This window comes from Phyllopteryx taeniolatus, chromosome 15 (assembly GCF_024500385.1).
Source record: "Phyllopteryx taeniolatus isolate TA_2022b chromosome 15, UOR_Ptae_1.2, whole genome shotgun sequence".
Lineage (NCBI taxonomy): Eukaryota > Metazoa > Chordata > Actinopteri > Syngnathiformes > Syngnathidae > Phyllopteryx > Phyllopteryx taeniolatus.
Window position 1 is genome coordinate 5,739,525 of NC_084516.1, and position 15,696 is coordinate 5,755,220.

At 41.7% G+C, this 15,696-nt stretch overlaps 1 protein-coding gene across 1 annotated transcript in view; it reads right to left on the reverse strand.

The window, feature by feature from the left end:
* Positions 1–213: 213 nt before the first annotated feature.
* The window catches only part of LOC133490153 (nipped-B-like protein A), a 38,297-nt gene continuing 22,814 nt past the window's right edge, over positions 214–15,696 (reverse strand). The window contains 28 exon segments of the mRNA XM_061799836.1: positions 214–915; positions 1,732–1,920; positions 2,088–2,262; positions 2,595–2,953; positions 4,031–4,177; positions 4,267–4,467; positions 5,257–5,364; positions 7,873–8,063; positions 8,143–8,316; positions 8,405–8,495; positions 9,696–9,850; positions 10,433–10,526; positions 10,600–10,740; positions 10,822–10,958; positions 11,768–11,876; positions 11,964–12,017; positions 12,100–12,198; positions 12,274–12,408; positions 12,906–13,052; positions 13,143–13,241; positions 13,398–13,500; positions 13,577–13,779; positions 13,864–13,950; positions 14,232–14,375; positions 14,470–14,602; positions 15,119–15,201; positions 15,273–15,402; positions 15,488–15,588. Coding sequence (XP_061655820.1) covers positions 556–915; positions 1,732–1,920; positions 2,088–2,262; positions 2,595–2,953; positions 4,031–4,177; positions 4,267–4,467; positions 5,257–5,364; positions 7,873–8,063; positions 8,143–8,316; positions 8,405–8,495; positions 9,696–9,850; positions 10,433–10,526; positions 10,600–10,740; positions 10,822–10,958; positions 11,768–11,876; positions 11,964–12,017; positions 12,100–12,198; positions 12,274–12,408; positions 12,906–13,052; positions 13,143–13,241; positions 13,398–13,500; positions 13,577–13,779; positions 13,864–13,950; positions 14,232–14,375; positions 14,470–14,602; positions 15,119–15,201; positions 15,273–15,402; positions 15,488–15,588 — 4,149 coding nt within the window. The 3' untranslated portion in view covers positions 214–555.

Consider the following 15,696-nt stretch of genomic DNA (forward strand, 5'->3'; position numbering starts at 1 on the left):
GGTGTGAATGTGAATGCTTGTTTCTCTATATGTGCCCTGCAATTGACTGGCGACCAGTCCAGTGTTTACCCCGCTTCTCACAGCAAAAGTCAGCTGGGATAGGCTGCAACTCTCCTGTGACCCTACTGAAGACAAGCGTTATAGAACATGGATGGCTGGCACGCTCTGTGAATTAAAACTCTTTCTTTTCATTCAGGTTTTTGACATTAAATTACTCAGATGCTTTTTTTTAAAGTCCAAAAACACTTTATTAAGAACGTCAATACACTAATTTCCAACATTCACTTTCTTTTTTCTTGTTTTTTTTTTTTTTTTACAGAATTATTTTCAGATATAAACATATTTTTTTTAGTTCAACTATAATACAGTCAGTGGGAGTAAAAATGAACCGGGTTGCTGCACAACAGCGAAGGAGCTCCCACCCAATGTTTTCCCAAACATTTCCTTCTGGTGTGTTAACTTCAACTTGGTCTATTAGGTCCTTAAATAGAAAGAGCTTTGAATGTCTCTCTGTAACATACCGGATCCACATGGGCTGTCATGTCAGAGTGGCAACTAATGCTTAGTCCCGTCCTTGGCGGCGTATAGCGCCCGTAACGTCTGTGCCACTTTGTTTGTCAGCTTGTGTCCGCTCGTTAAGGAGATTTTCTTATAAATAATGTCCGACTCCTTGATGTTGTCCAACCAAGGCACCTTTTTGCGACCGTCCCGTTTCTTGGCCACAGCCCAGGGCCCGGAGTAGGAACCGGACATCCAGTGTACGCTGTAGCCGCTTTTGGTCTTCTGTACCACCCTGGCGATCTGCGGCCTGTCTTTGTATCTGGGACAGCGGATGGCCACCACGTCCGTCACATCCACGCTCTCGTTGATGTGGCCGGAATCCTCCGCCGAGTCGTCGCCTCGCCGTGACTTCTGCTGCGGGTAAAAAGAAGCAACGCTTTCATGCGCTGTTTGGCCTTTTAAAGAGAATAAACGACTGGAACTATGACTACTGTAATAATTACCCATCCATTTCCTGTAATTATTGTAAGTACTATGCATTCTCTAAATAAAAGAAATATTGCATTTCAGCTGACCTTTGGTGAGAGAAGTGTGGTGCACCCTGGACTGGTCGCCAGTCAATCGAACAGCACTTGTAGTCTAAAAAATATTCTCCAGTCCGTGTTGTGTCTTGCTTCTGCCTAAAAGTCAGCATAGGTTCACTAAAGACTCTAAATTGTCCATAGGTGTTAATGTGAGTGGTTGTTTGTCTATATGTGCCCTCCGATTAGCTGGCGACCAGTCCAGGGTATATCCCACTTCTCTCACCAAAAGGTTAATGAGCTACTCTAAATGGCCCATAGGTGTAAATGTACATGTGAATGGTCACTTCTCTATATGTGCCCTGTGATTGGTCAGTGACCAGTTCAGGTTGTATCCCGCTTCTCTTATCCAAAGGTCGGCTAGGATGGGCACCAGGTCACCCACAACGCTAATGAGGACAAGCGCTATAGAAAATTGATGGATGGATTAAAATAAGCATCATAAATTAATGCTCGGGGCATCATCCAGTGGAACAAATAAGCACATGTCCCCCTGTATATCTTAATTCCTACATTCTGGCCCGATTGTTCAAAAACATTTCATGACTCTCCACATAGTTTCAATTTCCTTCACATGCAGGGAAAACAAAAACAAAAAAATCATACAATTTATGTATGAGAACTAAGGTATCATAAACTATTTGATTACCGCCGGGGGGTCTTCATCCTCGCTCTCCTCATCCTCAGACTCAAGCGGCGCCGCGTGATTGTTGTGGTTGTGGTTTCGGGGTTTGGGGCCCTGGAGCAGCAAGGTAATTGCTTTGTTTCTGGCGTTGGCACTGGCTTCGCCCTCCTCTTCCTCTTCCTCACGGTCCAGGTGCTCCATCAGCACTTTGAACTACAAAGTAAAGTCAGTCAAATGATTTCATAACTAGCCCCTGAAATAATCTCTAAATGTAGGTTTAATGACTTCAAACTGAGTTAAGGGCCATAACACATGCAAACACACTCATGGCCCGTGTTGAACCAGAAAGAGAGAATGAGCTCTCGGAAATGAATTCTTACGTGTAAATACTGTTTGACGATATCCTTTTTGGTCTCGTAGCTGATGTCTGTGCTGGACAGGCCGACTTTCAGGAAGTCCAGAGTCTGGCGAGGGTTGAAGTGCACCTTGGATTTCCTGTTCACAGTCTTGTCGTACACCTTGGCCGATTCCGTTGGCGAATACTTCTGGATTTTGCTGTCGGATAAACAAAACTCTTTCAGCTGGAGCGCTAGCACAGCGAATGATGAAAATGTTTTGTTTTTTTATTTTTTTTAAATGATGCGCAAAACGTATAAAAGATTTTGTTTATCAGTTTTCTTAAAATGGTAATCGGAATGCAAACATTTTTAAATAGAATTTCTATCCATCCATTTTCTATGGGGTTTGTATTATATTTTATATATTTCATATAGAATTCAGAATTTTGGGGTTTAATATTGATTATGATTTTTGGGGGGAGTTTGATTTAACCCAAACAACCCTGATTACCACAGAGGGTTTCGTGGAATATTCCAGAGCTTGCCTACCTGTCTGAGAAGCCAAATAGATTCTTCAAATGTTGTTTGAGCATGAGCAGCAATAAGATTCCCTGCGAAGCCACTGAAAAGTCCAGCAGAGGCTTCGGGTCCTCGGGGAGGCGGGCCATCACCACATCCTCATCATCCATGTCAGAGTCAGAATGCTTGTGGACATGTTCCACCTCCTCCTCCTCATCGCTGCTGCTGCTGCTACTGCTGCTGCTGCTGCTGCTGCTGCTACTGGATCGGCTGCTGCTCTCCTCGCTGTCGTCAGAGCTGTCTCGCATCTTCCGAGGCTTTGTCTTCTTTTTCTTTTTCTTCTTTTTCTTTATCTTCTTCGGCCGTGGTACTGGCCCTTTTCTTAACGACTACACAGGGAGCAAAGTAGGTATGAAACGGTTTACCCATTAACTTTTCACATGGTTTAGTATTTATTACCCCTTCAAATTTGAATTATCGTTAATGCGTTTTGCATGATGTGCTTTTTTTCCTCTTAAAGGTCGAGTGAGAGAGCGCTTGTTTGGCAGACTATACAGTAGTGCCTTGAGATTCGAGTGACCCAACTTATGTGTGTTTCGAGATACGAGCAGTCATTCGGACAATTTTTTGCTTTGACTTGTGTGCACAGACTTGAGATATGAGCACTGTATGATGGCAGAGAACTCAATTCAACTCACTTCACAATAAGCAGCAGTTTGGAAAATATTGAACAATTCATCAAAAAAGAGGGTTTAAGTTGTTTCATGCCACACCCGGTTGAGGTTTACTGTACAACTAAACAAAACAAGGAGAATTACATGTTGTGTATTATAAACTACATAGCTTTGCCTTAAAAAAAGGTCAGTTTAGCTTAAAGCTAAAAAAAAACAATGCAAAGCACCTTTGCCATGCTACCCATTAGCATCAATAACGGTTTTAGAAGCAACAGATACTTGAAGTGGTGGAACAACAAAATGTACACAGATGGTTTAACAATACTCACTGGCATATATCCTATATTCTCTATGAAAAATGACTAATATTACAGCTAGGAGTGTCCCAATCCGATATTCGATATCAGATAACGATCCGATATCATCACAAAAACCAGTATCGGATTAAATTGGAATGGACCTAAAGCAATTCAAAATCAATGTCTGATTTTCACTGGTTAATTTTCATTAATTGTTTTATTTATTCTTACTTTTGTCAGATTCAAGTTATTTCTGAGACCACTGTTGGTGTTTATTTCATTAACAGAGGGGTACCAACAATTTTGTATGTCTATTCGTTGACAAAAATCGAATTGAATTGTTTATTGTGTCAGACATTCCTATTAATCGTTAGAATTTGCATCACAATAATCGTGATCATTTTCACAGCACGTCATCATTTCAGCTCTATAGGAAAGCTATCAAGAAAGAAAAACAAAAGGCAGGACATCGAGCTGGACAAACACTTCTCACCTCTTTAAAAGACTGCAGCAAGTTGCTCCCAGAGACAGACAGAGTGATGTCCACGTGGTGCATGATGAAAAGAGGCTCTTCCTGCGTCTGGTACGGGAAGCAGGCCAAGTTGTCCGCCACGAATAACAGCAAGTTCACCTCAGTTCTCTGATGGGGGGAAATAAAATATCCATTCATTAATCTTGAAACAAAGCCAGCAGCCAAAAGTATAATTCTTATTACTGTGTACTACTTACGGAGCTGTCGTCAAACATGTTGAGCAGAGAAATGAGGAAGGCTCGCCGATGTTGGCGGTTCCCCCGAACCAAAGTGTACAGATGAGAGCAGAGGGCCGCGTCGGTGTCGTGGTGTCGGAAGCCTCGGAGGATCGCGTCTGCGGATCTGGCGATGGCCCGCTGGATCTGATAGGACAACTTCAGCCCTGCTACGGCCTTCATCTATCAATTTACAAATCCCCAGTTAGTCATGGAAAGTTGTCTTTTTTGATGACCCCATTATGACGTGAGCAAAAACATTCCTGAGGGTTGAGAAAAGGGTAAAGGAAAAATCCCTATGAATTTAAGCACAGAACTGGATCCATGTGTACTGTAAGGGTAGAACGACTATTGATTTTTTGTCATGGACTATAATGTGATGAAGGTCGAGTCAAAGTTGATTAATTGATGACGTCAATGATATTTTTAAGCACAGTAGAGCGTTCCTCAACCTTTTCTGCACCATGGACCAGTTTCACAAAAAGACATTTTGACAGACTGGCGTAGAAACAAATAAAAACAAATGCTTGAAAACACAATTAGTGGGAGCCCTGCGCAGGCTCCAAATAATTCTGCATTTCACCTTTTTTAAAGCGGCACAACGGTGGCGTTCACTGTCGCGATGTTGATGTGTGTGATGTGTGTTGTATCAAGCAACTTCTTTGATGAATAAAGTTCGTATTAGCACACAGTTGTTGTCTGTGTAGTATTAGGCAAAACATTTTGGCAATGAAGATGAAGCTTCAATTCAAACCGCTGCTGTTGTTCCTCCCTGCCAGTCCTGCGGTTCCACTGGTATGAATCTTTTAAGAATAGCGGTGACCGAGCGTGCCATCTTGTGCCACATATTCTTATGCCGATCAGCAAACTAGTCCATTGCACAGCGTTTGTAACCTCAAATCGACGTATATCGGGTGCATCGTAAACCGAGGATCCCCTGTCATTGCTTATTCACTTTGTGAGCCCACTTACATGGATAAAGCCTGAATATTTCTTGTCAATCTCCACCAGTTGTTGATCAGCCTTGTTCTTCATGGTTGGCTCAGGGTCGGTTCCCATGGCAATCAGGTAGGGAACGCACTAAAAACACACACACACACATAACTGTTTATGTCAAGGGTGCCAAACTCATAGTAGTTTAGGAGCCACATACAGCCTAGTATGATGTCAAGTGGGCCGGACTAGTAAAATCATAGCATAATTAATATATCAAGAACATATCGCTGGTGTCGGGCAGAATCCTCACATCTCCAACACCATCTTTCAGGAAACCACACAAACACACACACACACAAACTATTTACATTGCATGGTCAGAGAAAGACATTTTCAACACTTTAGATTCGTCAATAATTTCTAAAAATAATGGACCGATGTGGGGACTGACCAAAAGAATAGATTTGTGAAAAATTTTGACAAACAGGTTTCGGCCCGATGACAGCGGTATAGTATAACAACATATATAGATAAATACAGTGTTTTTATTCAAACAATACAAATACATTGTTATATTAAATAAAATATTATTTTCCAAACATTAAGAACAACTTCAAATTTTCTGAAAAACTTGCTTCACTTTATCATCAAGAGTATATGTGTGCTTCATAACTGATCACGTTGATTGCAGATAAAGACAAAAACCTTTAATCTGCCAGGAGTTGCTTGTGTCGTGAAAAACCCGTAAGGCGGGTCACTAAGTCGAGGTACCACTGCTGTGTATAATATTGTATTTTAATTGTAATTCTCAAAACCCGCCCGAAGATGGCTGGGATAGGCTCCAGCAGCCCGCGACCCTAGTGAGGATAAGCGGTAAAGAAAATGGATGGATGGATAGATTCTCAAAACTTACATTAACTTCCTAAATTATAGAACTCTTAACACAACACATGCAGTGGTGTGAAGAAGTGCTTTCCCCCTTCCTGATTTCTTTTTTTTTTTTGCATGCTTGTCACACTTAAATGTTTACCATCATCAAACAAATTTAAATATTAGTCAAAGACAACACAAAGAAACACTAAACTTGAGTTGTTTAAAATGTTTTTTATTATTAGGGTGAAGGAAAATCCAAACCTACATGGCCTTGCTTGAAAAAGTGATTGCCCCCCCTTAAAACATAACTATAGTTTATCATACCCGAGTTCAATTTTTCTAGCTACACCCAGCCCTAATACTGCCACACCTGTTCTCAATCAAGAAATCATTTAAATAGGACCTCCCTGACAAAGTAGACCAAAAACTCCTCAAAATCTAGACATTATGCCGAGATCTAAAGAAATTCAGGAACAAATGAGAAAGTAAGTAATTGAGATCTATCAGTGTGGAAAAGGTTATAAAGCCTTTTCTAAAGCTTTGGGACTCCAGCGAACCACAGTGAGAGCCATTATCCACAAATGGCAAAAACATAGAACAGTGCTGAACCTTCCCAGGAGTGGCCGGCAAACCATAATTACCCCAAGAGCACAACGACGACTCCTCTGAGAGGTCACAGAAGACCCCAAATAACTGCAGGCCTCACTTGGCTCAGTTAAGGTCAGTGCTCATGACTCCACCATAATAAAGAGACTGGGCAAAAATGGCCTGCATAGCAGACTTCCAAGACAAAAGCCACTGCTGAGAAAAAACAACATCTTAATGATCACCAAGACATTTGGGAAAATACTCTGTGGTCTGACGGGACAAACGTAGAACTTATTGGAAGGTATGTGTCCCATTACATCTGGCGTAAAAGTAACACCACATTTCAGAAAAAGAACATCCTACCAACAGTAAAATATGGTGGTGGTAGTGTGATGGTCTGGGGCTGTTTTTCTGCTTGAGGACCTGGAAGACTTGCTGTGATAAATGGAACCAGGAATTCTGCTGTTTACCCAAAAATCCTGAAGGAAAATGTCCGGCCATTTGTTCGTGACCTCAAGCTGAAATGAACTTGGGTTCTGCAGCAGGACAATCATCCAAAACACACCAGCAAGTCCAATTCTGAATGGCTGAAGAAAAACAAAATGAAGACTTTGGAGTGGCCTAGTCAAAGTCCTGACCTGAATCCTATTGCGATGCTGTGGCATGACCTTAAAAAGGCGGTTCATGCTTGAAAACCCTCCAATGTGGCTGAAATATAATAATATATAATTCCGAAAAAGATGAGTGGGCCAAAATTCCTCCACAGAGCTTTAAGAGACTAATTGCAAGTTATCACAAACGCTTCATTGCACTTGTTGCTGCTAAGGGTGGCCCAACCAGTAATTAGGTTTAGGAGGCAATCACATTTTCACACAGAGTCATGTAGGTTAGGATTTTCTTTCTTTCTTAATAATAAAAACATTCATTTAAAAACTGCATTTTGTGTTTACTTGTGTTGTCTTTGACTAACATTTAAATTTGTTTGATGATGGGAAACATTTAAGTGTGATAAACATGCAAAAAAAAAAAAAAAGAAATCAGGAAGGGGGAAAACACTTTTTCACAGCAGAATCGCTACAGTACTTAGGCACTTTCGAATTCATCCTGTGGGAAGGACGTTTGACACCGATGGTTTATGATTTGAGAGGCTTGAGATGGAAGTGATAAAAAGTGGAAAAAGTGAGTGAGTACCTGCACAGGGTGGATGAGGCCCTGGCTGAGCGTCAGCGTGATCACGCTCAGAGCAAAGTGTCGCACCGTGGACTGCGTGTGCAGGAAGGAGTCCAGCACCTGCTTCAGGTAGATCTGAATGATAGAGCTGCTCATGCCTGATGAGATGTCACCCATCTCCTTCAGATCCTCCTGTTTGGCCTTCTCCTTCCCTGAGACAACAAAAACACATCAACATGATGACACGATGGAACAAAAAGCGGTAATTAGCAAATGTTTGATTTAACTCACATTCACGGTCAGCCTCTTGCATTCGCGAGTCCTCCTCCTGTAGATATGTCTGCATGTTTTTAAGCACTTGGATCTTTAGACTGACCAGACTGTGCTCGTCCGACAGGGTGGTGTTGTAGAGAATCTTCACGTCCTCCACGAACATCAGCTCCGGATGCATGATGAACTGGAAGCCTTGAAGCGACATAAATCATGTAAATACTGAGGGAAAACAATTAAACAGACAGAACATACAGTAGTGTGGTAAAAATCTCTGATATACCTAAACCAATTAAGGCCTTGGCCTGGACCTCCTCATCTTTGTGAGTTGTAAAGTACAGAAGAAGCTCCAAGACCTTGTCCTTAATGATGAGCTAGAAAACATAACAGTTGTTGTTAAGGTTCTTAATCAATATCATTGCACCTTATTGACACAAAGCCTTTAAGATTTTCTCATTTCACCCCCAAAACGTTGAGATTTTCCACTGAACTTCATATCAATAGTATGAAGCAGATGTTATGCTGTTAGAAATGCATGTTGGTCAAGCTTCCACACTTTTTCTTTTCATAAATTAATTGCAAGCAGACAATGGACATGCAAAGAGAAAAACAGGTGAGCTTGCTGACAGGGTGGACAAAGACAGGGTGGACATTTATGCCTAATGTTAGCATTTAACGAGCATTTGGTGAACCTTCACTCAGTAACACAATTCTGTTAGCAAGCTGACTGTGTACTGTTTAACAAACAGATTTAAACATTTCTGAAAGGTTTCTATAGCAATTCATATGTCACTATGACAGAGTGGACGTTAAGGTCGACAACAACCAACTACACACATAATATGATGAAAGTTACAAAACATAAGTGTAAATATTTTTTCTGCAACTATCCACTGCTTCAGCATCCATTTAAGAAAGACAAAATGCTGGTTGTTATGTCGCTGAAAACATTGGAGTCATTCATAGAGGGGCAGTTACCCCGTAATGACAGGGTGGGCAGCAAATTCAGAGACACAAGCAAAATATTTAATAATTATGAAAATAGAATTATACATTATACAATTTTTATCAACTAACCTGTTGTAGAAAATAGAAATGTGTAAAAAAAAAAAAATTGTATAATTTACCAACTTATTACACACGTAGTTAGCAGAGCAGTGTGCGGGACATGCCAAAATCACATACATCCAATTATCATTATTTTTTTATATAAAATAAAGGAAACATTTTAGAAGACCTATCTTTGTGCTGGTATGTGTGCAAATGTTTGGTTGCTTATAATAAGCCCTCAGAGTTTCATTATTCTGCTACATTTTCATGACGACTGAGTGATTCTGACCTGGCCACTAGGACGCACTTTATAGTGGTATCATTGTTGACTCTTATATTGTTTAACGACTGTAATTTATGCCCTAAATGTCTTTATGCCCTAAATGCATATTTTGTTATCATGGCTTTTTTGCTGTAGTATTAGAGTGGCTCCAACAAATGGAGACAAATGTCTTATGTGTTTTAAAATACTTGGCCAATGAAGATTATTCTAAATATTTTGCCTGGTGAAGCAGGGATCCTACCTTGCTGGCACCCTTGAACTCCTCTTGGTCAAAGTCAAAGTGTCGACACAAAGCACCGACCGTGAACAGTGAGCGAAGCAGCGTGGGCTTGTTCGTCACCAAGGTGGGACTGTTTGGGTCCTCCTGGTGCTGGGTCTTGAGTTTGGTCAGCGCACCTACAAATTGAGGGAGGAAAAACCTTATATGTTCATCTAACAGCAACGCAGGATCTTTGAACTGAAGCAACCATTATGAATGAATGAGCGCAGTAGCCACTGTTACATTATATTTAAAGGGGGCATATTACAGAAAATTTACTTTTTATTGTTTGTATCCAAAATGTTGGGCTTCAGGAATTCCTGCCCACCAATCAAGTGTGGAAACAAACAGCCAAGAAAACCTTGTGTTACACATACACTTGCCGGCAAGATAACGACAAGTGCCTAGAGTGGCAAAGCCCACGCTATGGTGCTGGTCATCAGGGTAACCAAAACCTGACTTGCAGTAAATGGGGCGGGATGAGAGGTGGCTTTCTCGCATGAGACAGAGCCCCCCCCCCCCCCCCCCCCCCCCCCCGAAAAAAGGCTAATTTCAGCAAGACAAGAAATACAGTAGGTGTGTAAAATTTCCTATTTCTTGATCCTCGGAGTATTTTGACCAAAGCATGCCACAGACGTTGTTAAGACACCTGGTAACTTTTCTAAATTGTAAGAAAAATGCATCATATGTCTCCTTTTAGCTACAGGTTTTATTCTTACCGTAGAAACGATTGAAACAAGCCCAAACAAACTTGTAGTTGTGTGTGACCTTGTTTACCACAGCACCGAGACAGCTTACGCAGTGCTGCACAACCTGAGAAGCAAACCACACAATTGACATTACTACCACCTTTACACAGACCAAGGATGTTACAAATGAGACGGACCATCATTCCATATTTGACGATAAGTTTCATGAGGTCTTCTTCCATGGTGGTGAGGAAATTCTCGCTGGCATTGTCCATCAGGGGCACGACCAGCTCCAGGATCTTTGCAACGTTGCAAATCACCATTAAGTCATTCTGATTCTGCAACAGTACAGAGCCAGCTGTTATTGCTGAAAGTAGAGGGTGCTATGGTACAATAAATCAACGGCAATAGGTCCTTACGTTGCACTTGGTAGTCAAGTGGGGCTGCATAGTCATGGCATGTTTGACCATCAGCTGTGGTCGGATTTTGCTGAACAGATACAGTGTGGTGACGCACGCCACGAGGCGACCTGAGTGGATGCCCTTGTCCTCACACTCTGAAGCACACACACACAGAGAATACAAAAACAGTGATAGATATATTTAAAAAGTTGTCGCTAAGCCACGTTCTTTGTCTTGACTTGCGAGCAAAAATTTTAATTATGAATACTACATGGTGGCCACAAACTTCACAACAAGCAGCTGAAGTTTTAACATTAAACAAACAGAATTACACCTTATTTAATCAAAACACATAACTTACGAAAGTCTGCTACCTTAATGCTAACACAATGCAAAACACCATAAACAGGATAACGAAACAATCATCAATGTTGCGGTAGCTACAACCCTTTATGCAATGGGTATCTGAACACAAACCGTGCAGCAACACAGGCAGACAATATAAAAAAACTCACAGGCATATATTCTTTATCCTCTGTGAAAAATAATTGATCGTGAAGCTTACTGAGTCACTTAGTTGTGAAACTCTTCTCGATATATTATGTGTGTCAGTATTATACTGCCACCTATTGGCCAAGATGCACACACCAGAAGGAGAACATTGAAGCATGAAATCATGACATACAACCTGTCTAATTTACATTTTATCTATGTACTTACAATTTACAGTATGTTATTATAAATTACAATACTTTACAGTGCTATTTTTATTGTTCAAAATCTGGTTACAAAAATGTGTGCTGGAGTTTTTTTGTAGGGCTGCAAAGGATTGATGGCACTTGCATTCATTTCAATTGGTGTCGCAGACCAAATTAAACTTGTAATAGTACTGAATGTGGGTGACCCCAAACTTTTGGTAGTGTATGTCAATTTGAAGCAAACAGGAATCAATTCCTCTTTTTACCTGCAATGGACTCCTCATATTTCACTATGTGCTCCACCAGATTGTCCACCAGTTGACTGCAGGCCTTCTTAGCAGGTTTGTACGAAGCGGCTTCTTCTGATTTAAGGAGCTAAAAAAAATTGGAGGACATCCGGTTTAAAAAATAACTGACCCTAAATCAAAGACACACATAATCATATCCAACTCAAAAACATACGTTTTGGAGGAGTTGCTCAAACCAATCGTAGCCGGAATCTTTACATGCAAGCACCTGAGATGAAATAAAAATCAGTCAATCATCATACATAATGTAAAAAACATAATGCACGTACTTAACGAAATCAATTACACACCACATCTGTGATGTTCAAGATTTTCCTGATCATGGCATCTTTGTCATGACTGGGTGTGGGTGTGAACCAGATTTTCTGGAAGGTCTCATTCACCAGTTTCTGTCGGATCAAAAAAGCTTTGTTAAATAAAATTGAATAAAACAAATAAAGCCCCCAGAAGGTTTTGACTTATACCTTAATCCCCTCCTCGTCGTTGACCCTTCGGATCATCTTGACACACATCTCGGTGATCTTGTGGAAGTCCGGCAACTCCAGACAAATATCTCTCAGGATCTTGATGACTCTCTTCCTCACGCTGATACCCGTGTCCTAGTGGACAAACAACAAAACAGGTCAGTTAAAGTGAATTTAATCAAATTCGCTTTTAAATGTGGGAACAGGGGGAAACTTGTAAACACCTGAATTTCCTGTGGAGCTGCTGCTGGTGGTGCAATTCATCTTTTTATCTTTAGGTGGCAGTGTTGGCATATGTTTGTGGACTTGTTAAAGCCAGGAGCAAAGCTAAATGTGTACCATGTAGAACACAGGCGTCAACCTCAAGGCCCTCAAGCCAAATCCGGCCCTCCACGTCATTTTACGTATGTGGCCATTGAATTAACGTCATATGTCTTATGTAATGATATGCAAGAGCGACAAGAAGGGATTTAATGGTACATGTATTTGAATTCAGAATTCAGTACTGAATGTAAGTAAATCAAACAATTAACTTGAACCAAGGAACACATCGATCTGTGATTTTCGGCATCCCATTATACATTTACATGGTTTCACATAAGCGGGAACCAAATCTAAGGACAATTCATTACCAATATCCTCTCGATGAGCATGTCATAGTACTGCTCGATGAGCTCGGGTCGACTGAGCACAAAGCGTCCTACGAGCTCCACAGCTGCCTCTCGCACGCTGGTGGAGTTGTCCATGAGGCGGCCGTGAACGCCACGCTGCATGTCGGACTGAAGAGCAAGAAAAAAACATTTATCAGTTCATGAGTAAGACCCTACGGCGTTATGAACATGTACAACAATGATATGGGAGTGTCTCACCCTTGCTAGAATACTTGGGTCCACTGCCACAACCTCTGAGAGACACTTCATGGCTTTAGTCCTGACTGCGATGGCGCTCTCACCGAGCACTCTCAGGATCTACGCATGACAGAAAGCGCTTGGTGACGAGCTACACAATACCAAACTTGTGCTACACTGGGGTACACATATAATGACAATTGCCGCCATTTTGAGCATTTTCCAATCAAAAATAGAAGTAGCTGTATACCCGACAATGTGACATGACTACATTACCTGTGATAAATAAATGTCAAAGCTCTGTGAGAACGGCCTCATAGAGGCCAGGTATCGGACAATCAGACAGGAGTCCTTGTAGTCTATTGTTTCAGAGCTGATCCTGAAACACATATGAGAGCGTTTAATACAGAAATAATGTGAAAGATGACTGATCCAAAAAGTAGAGTGGTTTTTACCTGGTGTGAGAGTTCCTGATGACCTTGCGCAGGAATTTTTTCCGCGATTCGGCCCTCTGCACAATCTCCTCAGTGGCGTCGACGTCGTTAGCGGCATATGAAGGTTTTGGGTCGTCGTCGTCATCATTGTGCAACTTCATTGCCTTGTCTACCTCGCTCGTGATGTCCCTGTACCACTGGGCAATGTAGAAACCCCTGGCAAACTGTGTGAGGCACAGAGAGAATAGTGAGTATCCAGTTGTATAAGTTGAGCATAATGATTAATGGTACGAATTACACATGCTCACCACGAGAGATGGCTCAATTTCACTGCTCTCCTCTACATAGCCCAGCAAGGCCCTCTGGAGTTGCTGCGTCTCATCATTACCCGGAGACTGCAAAGATGGATGATTTGTCAGGCGTTGCGATGAAACGGTTCGGTTTCCCAATAACCATGGTAGATATTTTATATGGTTAGTAATATGATTAAAAATCTGAATTGTTTGGTTGAATATTTGGTGTCATTAGTTCTGCTGTTTGGAGAGTGACGCAGTGTTGCCAACTTAGTGACTTGGGTGCTAAAAAAATGTGTATATTGTGTCAAAAAGAACATCAAAGTCAATAGGGTTACGTATTTTATATATATTTTTACTCAAAATAAATCTTTTTTCAGTACCTCTTTGAGGATTCGGTCGATGGCATTTCGGTCCATCTTGCTATTGACGGCATCTTTGCGCAGGCGAGAAGCAACGGTGCCGAGGTAGTCCAGCGATGCCACCCGGAGTGCCATCTCTGTCTGCTTGTTACTGAACTGGTGCACCTGGAGGACAGGAAATCACACACACAAAAAAGATAACATAAGAGGCTGTTTCGGGGATGATGTGTGATTCAACGATGGGAATGACGTTACTTACCAACAGGCGACCCAGTAAACTGAGCAGCAGTTCGGCGGCAGGCCACTCGGGTTTGTTGACAGTGGACAGGAGATCATGGACAAAGTTCTCAAATAGAGGCCTGTAGTCATCCTCTCCCTGCTTACTGCCACATCTGACACAACCACACAAAGCGGCCAGGACAATATTTCAATGTGGGGTGTTTGAATTAAACCAGTAAATATTACTGGCTAATTCACAATACTGTACATAGAATAACTATTACGCAGGGACTGAACACGCAGACTGGCCAACTGTTAGCCAGTTTACAGCTAGCCGCTAACATGAGTCCACAACAGCCAACTCTACACTCTTTCGCTGACTCCCACACCACTCACCAGGGCAGGCCCCACCTTTTAAAGCCACACACAGTCAAAGTGACTCCAAGTGGACACAAATAATACCTGTGCACTGTGTTTAATAGCCCATCCGATTTATCCGATTTTTCTCTGATTACTCTATTAATCGATGGGATAATCCACAGAATACTCGATTCTAAAAATATTCCAGAGCTAGCCTGCAGCGCTACAATGTACATCTGAAAATGAGCCGCGTCATTGTAAGGAGACTCAAGCACAAGCAGTAACTTGCTAGTAATGGCTGTTAACTTGCATGGTCGTCATGGACTTACTTCTTGAGAAACACTGACAGGAAGTTCTGAGCCGTCCTCATGGCAGTTTCATAGGAATTGGTGATGAGGATGTCTTTGTCCACCTGCAAGAAGCAAATACACAGTGTAATATTGATTACAATTATAGATATTTGTATTATTTCTTGTTACCCACCTTCCTGATGTGTTCATCTTCTCCATCCTTGGCAGAGGGGAGCTGCACGACACACTGGATGAGCTGAAGAACCAAGGCAGTGACCATCTGAATGTGCTTGCCACCTCCATCCGAACTGCTGCTGTTTAATCTGTGAGCGGTATTAAGACAAACTCATTTAGAATGGCTAAGAGTTAGTGTCCATTCACTCAAGTCATCTTCATCCTGTCGTTTACCTGAAATTTCTCAGGTTGCGTTTACTGGACGGCAGCCTGGCCATGGAGTTGAAGATCTCTTCGAGAATGAGCTGCCTGTGCTTCCTGTAGCGGGAGAACACCTGCAGAGGAGTAAAAGGAACATAGTATGGAAAACTGACTTTTTAATCGCTCGTTTACAAATTGTTGGGTGTCTGGACTGCCTACCCACTGATCAAATTGTGTTGTCA